At 40.8% G+C, this 15,762-nt stretch overlaps 1 protein-coding gene across 1 annotated transcript; it reads left to right on the plus strand.

The window, feature by feature from the left end:
* Window positions 1–5,780: 5,780 nt before the first annotated feature.
* Window positions 5,781–14,936, plus strand: LOC145636047 (DNA-damage-repair/toleration protein 111-like). The gene is made up of 2 exons (XM_081687482.1): window positions 5,781–6,633; window positions 14,420–14,936. The coding sequence occupies exons 1-2, from the start codon at window positions 5,794–5,796 to the stop codon at window positions 14,711–14,713; spliced, it is 1,134 nt and encodes a 377-aa protein (XP_081543608.1). The 5' UTR covers window positions 5,781–5,793; the 3' UTR covers window positions 14,714–14,936.
* The last annotated feature ends 826 nt before the right edge of the window (window positions 14,937–15,762 follow it).

Genomic DNA, 15,762 nt, shown 5'->3' on the forward strand with positions numbered 1-15,762 from the left:
AGCTTCGTCTGCTCTGCCTGGGTGAACAACCTTCTGCGTTCACCCGGGAGATAACCGAGGCGGCACAGCCGGCCAAGGTTAAAAATGTGTTGGTAGGCACCTATGACGGTACCTCCAACCCGGGAGATCACCTCATGGCTTACACCAACCTCATGTACTTACAGGGGTTGGATGATGCCGCTTGGTGTCGATGCTTCCCGGCTACATTGAAGGGCATTGCCCAACAATGGTTTGGCAACTTGCCAGCCGGGTCCATTGATAGTTTCAGGAAGCTTGCCATCCTGTTTGCTTCTAACTTCTCGATGAAAATCCTTGCGAAGAAAACAAGTCTAGACTTGAGCACCATTAAGCAGGGGGAGAGAGAAGGATTACGCTCCTATGTCAAGCGGTTCAATCTGATCAGAATTCATATTCAAGGACTGTCTGACGAGGTAGCTTTTACAGACTTTTTCAAGGGTCTGCGAGACGGGTCGACTTTCAAGTTCGACCTAGTTAGAAAAGGGGCTTTCACTTTACAGGCGGCCCTGAGGGAGGCGGAAAGCTATATTCAAGCAACTGACCTCTGCTCACCTGGTAACCAGTCAGACTCTAAGAAGTCTGATAAGCAGAAAGACAGCCGGCCAAGAAAAAAGAAGAGAGCAAGAAGAGAAAAGAAGTCTGGGCGGTTAGTGACTCTCACCAGCCGTCCTAGAAGAAGAAAAAAGAGTTTAAATCGTACGTCCCCAAGTACGAGTTTAACAAGGACTCTAACTCCATCCTCATGGAGATAAAGGACCAGCTGACCATTGAAAAGCCGAATCCAATGAAGAGTTCCATCCAGTCACGGAACAAGAATAAATTCTGCCAATACCATGAGGAAGTTGGCCATGACACCAACGACTGCTTCAGCCTTCAACGGGCGTTGGACCGTCTGGCTGACAAGGGGATGTTAAAGTCCTATATCTCTAAGTCCAAAGGGACTAATAAGAAGAACCTGGGGCAGTCGTCTAAGACACCCCATCCTGCTAGTAGTTCGGACACTGATAAGGAGCCGGTCTACACCATAGCATGCGGGTTCTCATGTAGTGGCCCTACCATCCAAGACACCAAGAGCCATCTTTGAAAGATGGACAATGATGATGATGAGCAAGCGTCTGCTAGCTCCTCCTTCCCAGACGTTCTAATCACTGAGAAGGACCGGGGCAACGTTCGTCGTCCACATGACGAACCAGTCGTCATTGAATGTAAGGTCGCCAACCAGCTGGTTGGGCGAATCCTTATTGACACCGACAGCTCGTCGAACATCATCGGTCTCCGATGCCTATAAAAGCTGAAATACAATGTCAGCAACATGCATCCGGTTACAAACCCCCTGTTTGGCTTTGGGGGTGGAATGGTTTACCCAGTCGGAAGGGTTGATTTACCAATCCGACTGGGTGAGAAAGGAAAAGGACGACACCTGGTCGTCAAGTTCTTGGTCGTTGAGGAGCTGACCGCCTATAACATTATTCTGGGCTGGCCAACCCTCAACGAAGCCAAGGCTGTAATCATCCCTTCTCTCATGCTCATCAAGTATGAGAAGGATGACAACTCTGTTGTTTCCTTGAATGGGGATCAAAAGACGGCCCGGAAGTGCTACCTCTCAGCCGTCAAGGATATTGTGGCCCTAGACAGCCAAGGGCAGGAACTAATAGACCTTGACAATGTCAAGGATGCCACCCCAGCCCCGGCCCCACCAGTAGCCGAGAAGAAAAGAAAGGCCCCTCTGCTGGTGGAGGTGGAGAAAGAGAAAAAATAGCAATCACTGATCGGGGAACGGTCAGATAAGCTCCGTCCCCAAGCGGCTGGAGAAAATATTGATATACCTCTGGACGACAACCGTCCAGAGCGTACTGTAAAGGTTGGGACGGTTGCTTATGCTAAGTTGGGTGTAGATTTGCACCTTCTGTTGAAAGAATTCAAAGACGTTTTTGCCTTTGAAGTGGAAGAGATGCCAGGCGTCAGCCCGTCCGGCAAAAGAAAAGAAATCACGGCGAGGAAAGAAGTTAGGCGGCAGCTGCCGAAGTAATAAAGCTGCTGGACGCTGGGTTCATTCGGCCATGTAATTTTCCCGAGTGGGTGGCCAATGTTGTGCTTGTAAAGAAGCCGAATGGGACCTGGCGTATGTGTGTTGATTACACAGACCTCAACAAGGCGTGTCCCAAGGACAGTTATCCGCTTCCAAAGATCGACAGCCTGGTCGATTCTACAGCCGGCCACGCCTTGATGAGCTTTATGGATGCCTATTCCGGCTTCCATCAGATACCCCTGTGGAAAAAGGATCAAGAGAAGACAGCCTTCGTCACTGATCAGGGGTTATTCTGTTATACTGTGATGTCGTTTGGCTTGAAAAATGCGCCTTCCACTTTTCAACGGATGATTAATACGGTCTTCATTAATCAAATCGGGAGGAATGTGGAGGCGTACATTGGCGAAATGATAGTCAAATTCAAGCAACAGACGGATCACCTTGCTGATCTTCGAGAAACATTCACCACCCTCAGGCGGCACAAGGTCATGTCAAATCCTAAGAAATGCGTCTTTGGTGTTGAGTCTAGGAAGTTTCTCGGATTCCTGATTGATCAAAGGGGGATAGAGGCTAACCCCGAGAAGATACAGGCGGTGATTGACATGAAGTTACCCCGCACTGTCAAGGAAGCACATAGACTAACTGGTTGCTTGGCGGCACTGGGGAGGTTCCTCAGCCGGTCAGTTGACAAATGTCTTTATTTCTTCCAAGCAATCAGGAAGAAGACCATATTTGAATGGGGGGATGATGCTGAGGTGACCTTTCAAAGGCTAAAAGAGCACTTGCACTCCTTGCCGAGGCTCGTTAGTCCTCTGCCCAGAGAGACGCTGTACATGTACTTAGCCGCCTCAGATCACGCCCTAAGTGCCGTTCTCCTTGCTGAAAAAGACGGCATTCAGCTCCCGGTCTATTTCATTAGCCATGTCCTTAAAAATGCTGAACTCCGGCACCCCATGGTTGAAAAATTTGGCCTTGCTCTGTATATGGCATTCAAGAAGTTGAAGCCTTATTTTCTGGCACATCCGGTGGTGATATACACCGACCAGCCACTTAAACCGCCAATGTCTACCTTAGATTCATCCGGCAGAATGCTTAAATGGGCTATTGAAATGCAAAGTCTTGAACTCACTTTCGAACCAAGAAAGGCAATGAAGGGTCAGACGTTTGCCGACTTCATTGTTGAAATGACCCGTCCGGTGGCTCCGGATAATCTTGATCAGGTTTGGAAAGTGTATGTAGACGGGAGCTCAACAAAGAACGGCTGTGCTGCAGGCGTAATCTATGAATATCCGGAAGGAGATAAATATGAGTATGTACTACGGTTCAAATTTCAGGCCTCAAACAATGAGGCAGAATACGAAACCCTGCTGGCTGGAATTCGCATGTGTAAGGCAGTAAGGGCAACCAAAGTTGACGCCTACTCTGATTCTCAATTGGTCGTTAGCCAGTACGAAGGTACATATGAGGCTACCCATCCGACAATGATCAAATATCTTCAGGCGGTGAAAGAAGACGCTGGGACACTCGAAGGGTTCACTTTGAGCCAAGGGCCCAGGTCTGATAACAACCAGGCAGATGCCTTGTCCAAATTAGCATCTTCCGCCTGTTGTGATACGCCTCGGTCAGTCTTTTGGGAAGTTTGGAAAAAAGAAGCATTTATGAAGAGCCCATTGGAACTCTGGACCGAAGCTCTACCTGGATGGATGGCATCCGGGCTTACTTGACAGACGGCACGCTCCCTGATTTGCCACAGGAGGCAGCCGTCATGAAAAATAGAGCGGCGAACTTCGAGATAAGAAACGGAGAACTCTTCAAGGCGGGGTTTCTGAAGCCTCTTCTGAAGTGTGTTACCCCAGAAAAGGGGAAGGAAGTTCTCGAAGAATTGCATGCGGGGTACTGCGCCTCCCACATAGGCGGCAGATCCCTAGCCATCAGAGCCAAGCGACACTACTTTTGGCCTACCCTTGAGGCAGACGCCAAAGAGATGGTGAAGAAATGTGACCAATGTCAGAAATTTGGCAAACTTATTCACCGATCGGCTACTGATCTGACGGCTTTCCACAGCCCAGTCCCGTTTGCAAAATGGGGCATGGACATTTTAGGTCCTTATACGCCTGCTCCAGGCGGAAAACGTTGCAATCTAGTGGATGTGGATTACTTCACCAAGTGGGTGGAGGTGGAGGCGGAGGCGGTCAAGAACATCAAGACTAAGGATGTCATCTCTTTTATTTGGAAGAACATCATCACCCGGTTTGGGGTACCTATGTCTATGGTGTTTGATAATGGCCCTCAGTTTGATACGCCTCAGCTCAAGACTTGGTTGGGGGATCAAGGGATCTCCAACTATTTTGCATCAGTCGGCCGACCCCAAGCAAACGGCCAGGTTGAAGCCTTCAACAAACTCATCTCGGACGGCATAAAAAAGAAAATTGAAAGAGCCGGTGGCTTATGGGCAGAAGAATTGATTTATGTCCTATGCGCCATCCGGACAACAGCCAAAGGGTCAACCGGGGAAACCCCATTTCTCATGGTTTACGGTGCTGAAGCCGTCTTGCCCATCGAACATTACGAGCCTACCCTCAAAGTAATGCTCTATGATGAGGAAGCAAATTGGGAGGCCATGCGTCTGGCTTTGGACTCTCTCCCAGAACGCAGGGGCAATGCCGCCTTGCGTCACGAGATATACCGTCTGAGAATGACAAGAGCCTACAACAAGAAAGTGCACAAGCGCCCTTTGAAAGTTGGCGACTCTGTGTTACGAAAAATGGAGGCAACCGGTAGGGCCAACAAGCTTGGAAAGCTGATTCCAAATTGGGAAGGCCCCTACCGGATCTATGAGGAAGTTAGAAACGACACCTACCGCCTGGAAACCCCAAACGACAGGCGCCTGCCTAGGACTTGGAATGTAGACAATTTGAAAAAGTACTACTTCTCAGTTGTAAAATTTTGTAAGCAAGAAGTCTATTAATGAGAAATCGCTTTTTGTTTTCAATTATGTTTTCCTTTTTCAAGTTTTAAGTCCGTCTGTGAAATTCACAGGCGGCCCAATTGGTGAAGTCTCTAAGTTTAAAACTTAGTAGACGATTCAGCGTTCATTTTACATGAGGCCACTGGCCGGATAACTAAGGTAGGCCCAATTGGTGAAGTCTCTAAGTTTCGTGGGTGGGGGAAGGGAGGGAGAGGTGTTTCGACAGGTGAGAGTGGTGGTCGGGGGGGTGGGCGCAGTTTTCCGGCTGGGTGGGGGGTGTTTTCGGGTGGGGGAGGGCTGGTGGAAGGGGTGGGGGAGGGCCGGTGGTTTCGAAGGAGGGAAGCTTTTTTTTTTTTGGTTTTTTCTTTTTAATTTATTTTATATTTTTTAATTTATTTTATTTTTGGACCAATGACAAGCTGACACATGTTATGATGGCCTCTTATTAAAGGTTGTTGACTTCTGTTGACCGGTTTGGAATTGAAGAAAAAGAAGACCCCCAAAAGTTCGAATTATTTCAGAATAATTTAAAGTTGGGATTATTGTACCAAAATTGATAAACGTTGGGATTATTTTATCTAATTTTTCCTTTATAATAAAAAAAAGGATATTTGTCGACAAATAACACTATCTATACGGTAAGTCTAGACAAAAGTTCCAAACAAATAAGACCTAATTCCCAAATGTAACCAAATGAGTCCTTTCTTATAAAAAAAAAAAAAATTCATGAAATAAGACCTAAGTTAATCACTTTGATTAAATTATTCTTTCTCAAATAATGTTGGGTGGTTTGTACGGCGATCTTCCGCCGCCGTCGTCAACTACGGAGGATGAAAAACCCGCTAACCCGTCGGCTAGCGCTGTATGGTCAAGCAGCGCAAAGATGGCTCCTCCGACGCTTCGAAAGCCAGCGTTCACTTCCCCGCCTTCTATCATCCGATCTCAGGCGATTATCAGCAAGCCCAAACCAATTAAAACCCTACCTGCGGAAGACCCTCCATCAGAGGCCCTGCAACCGGCATTGGTGGGGGTGACTTCATCCGTAGTTGAGGAGTACGACCCAGTGAGACCCAATGATTACGAGGAGTATAGAAGAGAGAAGAAGAGGCGAGCGCGGGAGGCGGAGCTGAAGCGGGAGCTCGAGAGGCGGCAGCAGGAGGAAGAGGAGAGAGAGGAGAGGAGGGAGAGGGATAAGGATAAGGATAGGGATGAGAGGGATAGTAAAGTGGGTATTTCTGGGGAGGAGGCGTGGAGGCGGCGGACTGCAATGAGTAGTAGTGGTGGTGGTGGGCAGCCGCCTCGTTCCCCGTCTCCTCCGGGTGGGAGTGTGGATGGGTTTGCTATTGGGAAATCGGATACAGTTGGATTGGGTGTAGGGGCGGGAGGGCAAATGACCGCGGCACAGAGAATGATGGCGAAAATGGGGTGGAAGCAAGGCCAGGGTTTGGGGAAGTTGGAGCAAGGAATAACTACTCCTTTGATGGCCAAGAAAACTGATAGGAGAGCTGGGGTTATTGTCAATGCTAGTGAAACTAAGCAGCAGCAGCAGCAAGAGAAGAAGGTAAAGAGTGTCAACTTTAACGGGCCGCCTACCCGAGTTTTACTTCTGAGAAACATGGTATGCAATCTACCTTCCCCAACTCGTTTAATGAAATATGTTTATTCTGCCTGTGTATCCCTGATTATAAAGTCAAAGATGATATGCTATTCCTCCTGTCTGACGCCATTGTCGAAAACACACAATAATCATTATATTGCATTCAATCAATCAATCACTATAATCATTATATTGCATTGTAGGCGGTAAAAGATGTAGCTTTCTAATGTGCATTATGTTTGTCTTGAGTCCCTTTTGATGAATTTGCACATTTGACTTTGATCGTGTTCGGAACTAGTTTTGAGTGGTTTGACCAATTCAAACCGCTACTTAATAAAAAGTTTAAGTGTATAGCACGAGTAATGTAGGAGCTACTACCATAACCATCAACTACCCCCACAATGCATTTTGCCAAACATGGCCTTAAAAGCTACTGTGTTGAATAATAAAGTTCATGGTAAAAGATTTAAGTTGTTTGGTTCGTCCGTTGTGACTAGTAGATTGGCCCAATACTTTATCCTTCACTAGAATTATAACTCTAATTAATAGATTATTGGATTTAATATGAACTTTGATTTAATAAGTTTAATTAGGTAATCAATATGTTTAGCCAGAAACAGCTATTGCTTAATAAGTCTAATTAGGCATTTGGGCTTATAATCCTATAGAGTTGCACACGCAAGTATGGACTATGCTAAATTAGAATTGAGTGGGCCAAATGAAACAAAGCCTTGCAACGCCCTAGGTTCCGTGCGTGAGAGTGGCTATGCAATTATGTCAATAAAGGAAGAACAAGTCTCCTTTGATAAATGTCGGTTAAGAAATAATATCTTTAGATGTATTGAATATTATTGATTTGAATAAGATTTACATTTTCATCCCCGTGAGAATGAGAAAGAGAGGTTAATCTACGGCTTGATTGTGCGTGTGCCTGCTGTTAGAGGGATTGCAATTGGGATACTTCAATCTTCATCAAAGAGGCATGTACCAAAAGCCAAATTAATAATATTATTAGGTTTATAATTAATGTGTATAACTTGTATATGTAATTAATTCAAATCTTAAATGTGGTATCAATAGCCTTCTTAAACATTATTTTTTAGTCTAATTATAAATATATCGTTCAAATTATGTGATATTCAGTGTATTTAAAGGTGTGCCTAGGCACTAAATGATTAGGGTTATCCGCTGTTGGCGAGGCTCATGAATTCATCAAGGCGTGCGGGAGGCACACTTAAGGTGCATTTGTGGAATGCATAAGCAAGTTTTCGTAGTTGTTTATTGTGCACCTCGCTTTAAAGAGGCACATCAAAGCGCGTCATTTCCTCTATGGCTTTATCATCTCATTGAGCCTGAAGCATTTTTATACATTGGTGATATTATTAATTGATCTAGTTATTAATACTGGCCAGCAAACAAAACTAGAATAATCTGCTATTGACGAAATAGTAGAAAAGGAAATTCGGATTTAAAATCATTATTGAACTATGGTACCGCATAATTAGATATCGATAATTAGTGGATTGGAATTATATAGTAATAATTAGTCCAAATAGGTTTTGATATAAATATATTTTGTAGAAAAACATCTAAAGAATCTATACACACATTGACTATGATTCTAATGGGACTATTAATATACCTTTTGATGTGTGCCTTTTTTGGTAGGGATTCGATTGGTTTAGGATCCAATTGCAATCCCTCTAACGGCTTGTAAACACACTATATTGCCACAAGAAACGTGACAGCCTATATTAATTGGAAGAGGAAGATTCTATTTCTCGTATGTCTAATTGAATTTACCAATTTTCTATATATCTAATTCCGTATTATTGCTTTACCAACATTTTATTTAATCAAGGAAGACTTATTTTTCCTTTATATACATGGTTGGACTACCACGCCCACCCGTGATGGCCTTTTTTCATTTGGCCACTCTATACTAATTGGGCTCGGTCCATCTTGTACGTGCGTAAGATCAGTTTAAGTTAATCCGTAAGCCCAATTACATTAAACTTACTATTCAACTGTAGTTTCTTGTTAAGCATATTGATTATTAAATTGAAGTTCGAGTATAGTCCTATAAACTATTAATTAGAGTTATGTACATTGTTTAATGACTATAATTTTATAAACTTCCACTTGTACTTTAAACAAATGTACATAGCTATTCCCTCTTATTGTCTTTATTTTTATTTAAACATAAGCTAAAATTATCATGTATTTTTATCTATAACCCATGAGTTAAACCATCAAGACAAATATTTATTCAATATTCTATTTGAGTGCGGGTATGTATTTTCCAGTTGAAAACAAATAATGAACTACTTAGATATGCAACATTCTATGATAGTTTAATGAGATAAGTTTGTGAAATTTAATTCTTACAACATTCTATGATGGTGGTATGTCCAATACAAGTTCTTATTTAGTATCCATGCAATTGATTTATGACAACTTCATCGACTAGCCCATGATACAACACTATAAAATAACATGAAAACCAGTCCATTTAAAGATCATTATTGTCCATTTTCAATGATTTAGGTTAGGAACTTCTTTACTCTAAAATCTCCTGTTCACTTTATAAGGTTTTTTCATTTAAGACATCATCTCAATGACCTATTTGAAATTTACAGATTAAATTTGGACATTAATTTAATACTAAACCAAGATTAAATGACATTGAACTTTAAGTTCATTAAATGATAAAAAAAAAAATATAACATAGATGTTTTACCATTATAACTACGAGTTATAATCTAGATTGTCTCTAGAGATTTAATCCATATCTTCATATATGCTTAATTTTAATTTCTAGATTAAGGTATAAGCTAAAGTGATTCGGTTATACAAGTTAGCAACTTTGCCATTTAGGTGTTTCTCTTGCAACTCTTAAATTGTAAACTCAAGGACGTGAAATTTTCACAGAAGATCCATTGGATTTGATGTGCTCCCTTTGCTTCTTGACTTAAACGATGAATCCACTAATAGTCTCAAATTGGAAATAGGGAATAGTTGAGTTGATACTTGTTTAGGGTAACATCGAGTTCAATAATGAATATTTAAATCCAAATTTCCACCTTTGTTGAATCTTTAACAAGGTATTCTATGAATTATGCTAAGCTTTGCTCATCTTTCCTTTCAGACCAAATGTATAAGATGAAGTTTGCTTTGTTATATCTTTAACAACCAAATCATCTTCTACTACGATACATTTTTCTAGTTCGTTCAAGGTACTTTACGAATGTTCTTGGCTACACTGCAGTGCACCTTACCTAGATATGCATGGTTTTGACATAGAAGGATATCTTCATTGACATGTACTACAAAGGACATAAAATTACCCCCACTAGCCTTGGTATCACAAAAATTCCCAAAGCATTCCTTTTGAACTATAAATTACTTTAACTACTTGTTTGAAGTGTAAAACTTTAACTCCTTAATGCTTAAATTAATCCAAAATGGATTTTAAAGCTTGCATTCCTTCCTATCATATGATCAGTTTGATTAACAAAGCCCTTTTGGTATATCATATACATTATGCCTCTGAAATTCCATTGAAGATGGCTTTGATATCCGTTGCTTAGTTTCGTACAGTTTTGTACATATGACAACTTGCAATTGTCGAATGTATATAGATAGGTTCTGGCATAGGCGCATAGCAAATGATGAAAAGGTTTCAATAAATCCACTTGGTGAATTTTGTCCGTAATATTTAACAAAGCTAGCTTTAAAACATAAATGTTTTTGTTTTGCTAAACAAGCTTTTCACTTTATCTTAACAACTCCATTTTCAGCCAAGTTAAACTTTGAAATTTCAAATATGGATTTCATCTTAGATTTCATGGCTTTAAGCCATTTGGAGTTTGTATCATCAAAACTTTCTTAGAGGTATAAGGTTCATACTTTCTAGAAGTAAGATTTCATAGCCTTTCGGTCAAGAATACATAGGTGTATCCTTGTCACCAGTGTTTGAAAAGTCTAAGGCATAAAGGATCATGCTCCTTTTATGGTCTAGGTGCGGTTTTTTTCTTAATAATTGCAACACTTTCCTTTTTTGTGCGTTTCATGATAATTGCAATACTTCCTTATTTGATAAAAACCATCTAATACTTTACTATTTCTCTCTCTTTCCAACCCCACTTACACTACTTTAAATTCCCTTTTTGAACCCTACCCAGCTACCTTATGATTTTCTAAAAACTTTGTGCCCACCCTACTATTGCGATTATTATGAAATGGAGGGAATATTGCTTATTATATGTGCTTCACTTCAACGAGGGGCGTCTTAGGTGTAAGGAACTCTGAAACGCGTTGGTGTGCCTTAAGCCTTTTTTACTAGTCTTTTGACTTGCCTCTATGTCTTCCAAATCTTCATGGAATTTTTGAAACTATGGAATTCTTCTCAATTGAGCTTGTGTTAGGAGTTTCAATCCCATTTCGGGTTGTTGCCCTTCTCGAATATCATCGACATGCAAGACATGCAATTTTACCTTGTGATATTTACTTTTTACTTTTGGAATGGATAAAGTATAAAACTTATGCTAGTTTGATAGATTTAGGGGAGTTAGAATTAAATTTTGGAGGCTGCTAATGATTTCATCAATAGCTCAATAGGAGCATTGTACAATTGGTGAATATCGCTATTGTGGAAGCTGATATCGAGTTTAACGTTTTATAGTCTTGGACACCATGGGTTGCGTAGTTGCCAATCTTGCCATTCAAAGTTATTTGCTAGATATGATTGTTTTTGCTGTCACACACACACACACACACACACATTTTTATGTTATGGAGATGCCTTCTTGTCTTTTGCTTGACATGTGTTGATCAGTTATCTAGTAGTGGTCTATTCCTTGGAATTAGTGATGACTTCCATTGGCTACTGAATTGTAATATTTTTCCATTTTTTCTATCTAATAGCTATTGTAGATAAGTATGTTTGAGCTCTTATACTCATATATTTTTGCTGATAACTTGTACCAATACGATTTATTTGTTGATGCTTCATTATTATTTTTCAAGGGGTTAAACATTTAATTTCAACATTTTTATAGGAAGTAATGGTGTTCTGTCCAATCTGGGACATTTCAATATGCTACAAGGTAGTCAAGTTGGTGATGATCTTGATGATTTTGTATTATGTTCAATAAATTCTTTTCTATGCTTTAAACTATTCTCTCTAGGTTGTGGTTCTAGTATTGTATTACCATGAATGCTTGTTATAATTAGCATCTATAAGAAATCAATATTAGGGGAAGGGTATGTTAGTCATAGCCTGTTAGTAGTAGCCTGGGGAACAAACTAGAGATTTGTTAAGAGGGATTTTCTACAAATAGACCTCATTAGGAGGACTTAAGATATGTTGAAAATATTGTGAAGTTTGATATTGGGAGAGAGTGAGCCTCTTAAAAGCTCATGTTAGGAGAGCATCCACCTCTCAAAAGTGGAATTATCGTTCAATTTAGTGTAATTCACATATTAATACTATAATCATCATCTTCCTTCTTAATTTTTGCCATTGTTAGTACTGTAATCAAACTAATCTCTAGCAGCATCATCCTAAAATTCCTAGTGGACATCTTTCTTGTGTTTAGAGCTAAACATAATTAGCATTTAGTTTTGTAGAGCTCGACATGGATAATTTAGAAGACACTTTTATTGATCTCATCTAGGAAGAGGGTTGCCTGATTCTATCTGAATGTAATTAGGATTGTATTGCGTAAGATCACATTTTAGTATCTATGGTTTGCTGTTAGAGGCTATAGAAGTTTATAGAGCTTTACATTTGATTCCAATTATGGGCCATGTGAAAAGAAGGGAATCTAGAGAGAGAGGAACGTGGTGAGTACTCACACCCACCACCATCACCACCCAAATTCACCTGCAAACTAAATCCACCCATCAAGAGAGAGGAATTCTAACCACTGTTATATCCACAAGCTAAAATGCATCCCAATATATAAAGGTTAAGCCACATGTCACCTGCTTGTAATAAGGTTAATTATAGAAAGGGCCTTGGGACCTTCTCAACAAGCCGCTGCACTACCTCCTCAGCTAACTTCTGAGTTAATGCTGGATGTTGAACCAGAGTCCTTACTGGGGGTCAGAAACAAAGCAGGAACTGGAAGTGTTACTAAAATGGAAGCAACTACCAGAGTATGAGGCCACATATGAAGATATGGACTACTGAGGCCTCTGTTACATGGACTCGGCAAAAATCATCACGTACCCGTGTCGACACGACACGACACGGACACGGGTGCGAAATTCGTGTCCGACTCACCTGATTGCACTCAGACACGGCAGTTTCAGTTGACAACTAGAGCTTTATGTTCTTGAAGCTTCAAAAATGGCAGCAAGCTTGAGCAAAAAGACCGTTCAAATTTACACCATTTAAGAGAAGAGATAGAAGAGAGGAGAGAGAAATCAGAAATTTATGGTTGAAATTAAATGTTTGACTGACACTAGACCCAAATAACTTTCTTTCTTTTTTTTCTTTACCGTGTGGACCCACACTCCACTATCTCAATTCAATTTTTTATTTTTAATGTACTCCCTCATTCACTCATTGTAATACTTGTATTCCTCGTGTCCGATTACACTACAAATTATTTTATTTTTTGTTCAGTATTGATAAAAACATACGAGTATAAAATTATAAAACTATAACAAATGAAAGTGCCGTGTCCCCGCACCCGTGTCCAAATATAGGACAGAGTCCCCGTGTCCTAAAATTTTGGAAATTGACGAATTGGACACTCGGACACGTGTCCGTGTCCAACACACGTACCCGAGTCCATGTAACATAGACTGAGGCAATGACACTCAGATTTCCAGATTTTTACCTTGAAGACAAGGTGAAGCTTTGGGCCGGGGTAAGGCAAGGAACCAGAAGCCTTCTATTCTATTCACCTATTTTCACAAGAATGGCGCCAAAGGTGGTTAAAACTACCTAAGGGTAGAGTAGTTATTTAACACTAGTTTGTTATGAGATGCCTGGGAAGAGGAGTTTGTTATGGGAAGCTTGGGAAGTAGTGAATTCTGTTATGAGTTCTGTTAGAGGCCTTTAAATATAAATACGTTGTACTTTGCTGTTTGGGGGTAAGTTGAATATCCTTTTGGAATTTTCCTCTTTATTTTTCCTTGTAGGAGAGCCTTACCTCTCGAAAGTAAGGAGGTTGTATTGTGTGATTACTTGGATTATCAATAGAATTCACTGTCCTAATTTTGTTTTCTCTTTACTCTGTCAATTATTTCCTGTTCTCCTCTCCAGTTTCCAGCATCTTTATAGAAAAGAAAATAAACAACATTGATGCAATATGACTGACATGATTGAATCCAACTTAACAGTGTGCTTGCATTGCTGGTTTAATATCAGAGATGACTTCATGAAAATAATGTTTCAAAGGACTGTTTTGACATTTAAAGAAGATTTTAGAGAAGTTTGGGGTGAAACTCTGCGAGTTGGCGACTATATTATAAATCTGCTTTTTCTGGTTAAAGTCTTGTTAATCCCCTTCTGTTTTATATTATAGTGTCAACATATTGTGGAGAATAACCTTAATTGAAATACAATCATTGATTAACCTTCAGAATTAAATGGTTCTTTGTAAGATGTCACTGACCTGATACTGTTTTATGCTTTTATGTAGTGCCTAAAATATTGGTGACAGAGTAACAATTCCCTGCATCTTTTATTCACAATGTTCCGAGACATTCTGTATACCTTTATTTTATTTTTTTTTGTTATCTCACTTGTGTGATAATAACCACTTTCTCATTTCACTTATGGTTATTGAAGGTTGGTCCTGGTGAGGTAGATGATGAATTGGAAGAAGAAGTAGGATCGGAGTGTGCAAAGTACGGAACAGTTACTCGGGTGCTTATATTCGAAATCACGGAGTCCAACTTCCCATCTGATGAAGCTGTGAGAATTTTTGTGCAGTTTGAGAGATCAGAGGAAACAACCAAGGCTTTAGTTGACCTTGATGGCAGGTTTTTTGGAGGGCGAGTTGTACGTGCCACATTTTATGATGAAGAGAAATTCGGCAAAAATGAATTAGCTCCGTTACCAGGAGAGGTTCCTGGATTTTAAGGATTTCGCAAGTGTAGGCTGGTCCAGAAGGTGCACACTAATTTATCAACTTTTTGTAATTTGTCAAAATAGGCTGTTTCTTGTGTAAAAAAAAAAAAAAAAAAAAAAAAAAAAAAAAACTTGCTTTTACTTTAATTAGCTCTTATTCGTAGTCATAACTGTTAAATCAATTTATTTACCTATTTTATACAAGAGTTATATATGCAATTCAGGCTTTTTTTTATCAATTGCTTCCTAATTGTTTCTGAGTCATTTATTTATTAGGAAAAATTGCCCTGATTGATTTCAATTTTACATAGTCCGTCAATAATAATCCCTACTTTTGATTATTCATTATCACTCCCAACTTTGTATGGAATTAATTTCTATTGCATCCAAATGCCTTGAAACTGGTTCAAGAGGTAAATTTTGCTAACTTGTGATTGGTTGCACACGTGTCGCAATTTGTTAGGTTCAAAATATATAAAAAAAAAAAAAAAAAAAACCACATCCACTTCCACCACCACCTCCACCCTCAATCTCGCCGGAACCTAGAGGTGATTAACATTGGCCCACCCCGCTAGCCTGGCCCGATCCGGCCCGAAAATAGGGCGGGTTTGGGCAAGCATTAAAACACATTTTTAGTTAAAAAGCCCGAACCTAGCCCGAAAAGCCCATTTTGGCTCCACAAGCCCGCTACTTTTTTACCGGTTTGGGTAAGAAAAATTGTGTTAAGGCCCGGCCCGGCCTGATTTTTGATCACCTCTACCGGAACCCTAACCCCAATCCTCAATTCCACAGGAAAACAATCGGCCAACCTCCGACTTCCACCAAAAACCACCGACCATCCTCCACCACCCATCCCCGACCCTCGAAATCACCCACACAGTCGGTTTTCGTGGATGATTGCCGGGGAAGGGGGTGAAATCGAGGGTGGGGAAAAGGAAAGGGGTGAGTTTCGAGGGAAGGGGGAAGGGGAAGGTTGGGCGTTGCTTTCCGGCAGCGGGGGAGGGGTTTTCGAGGGTGGGGGAAGGGAAGGGGGGTTGGGCGCCGTTTTCCGGCAGCGAGGG

This window comes from Chenopodium album, chromosome 6 (genome assembly GCF_948465745.1).
Source record: "Chenopodium album chromosome 6, dcCheAlbu1.1, whole genome shotgun sequence".
Lineage (NCBI taxonomy): Eukaryota > Viridiplantae > Streptophyta > Magnoliopsida > Caryophyllales > Amaranthaceae > Chenopodium > Chenopodium album.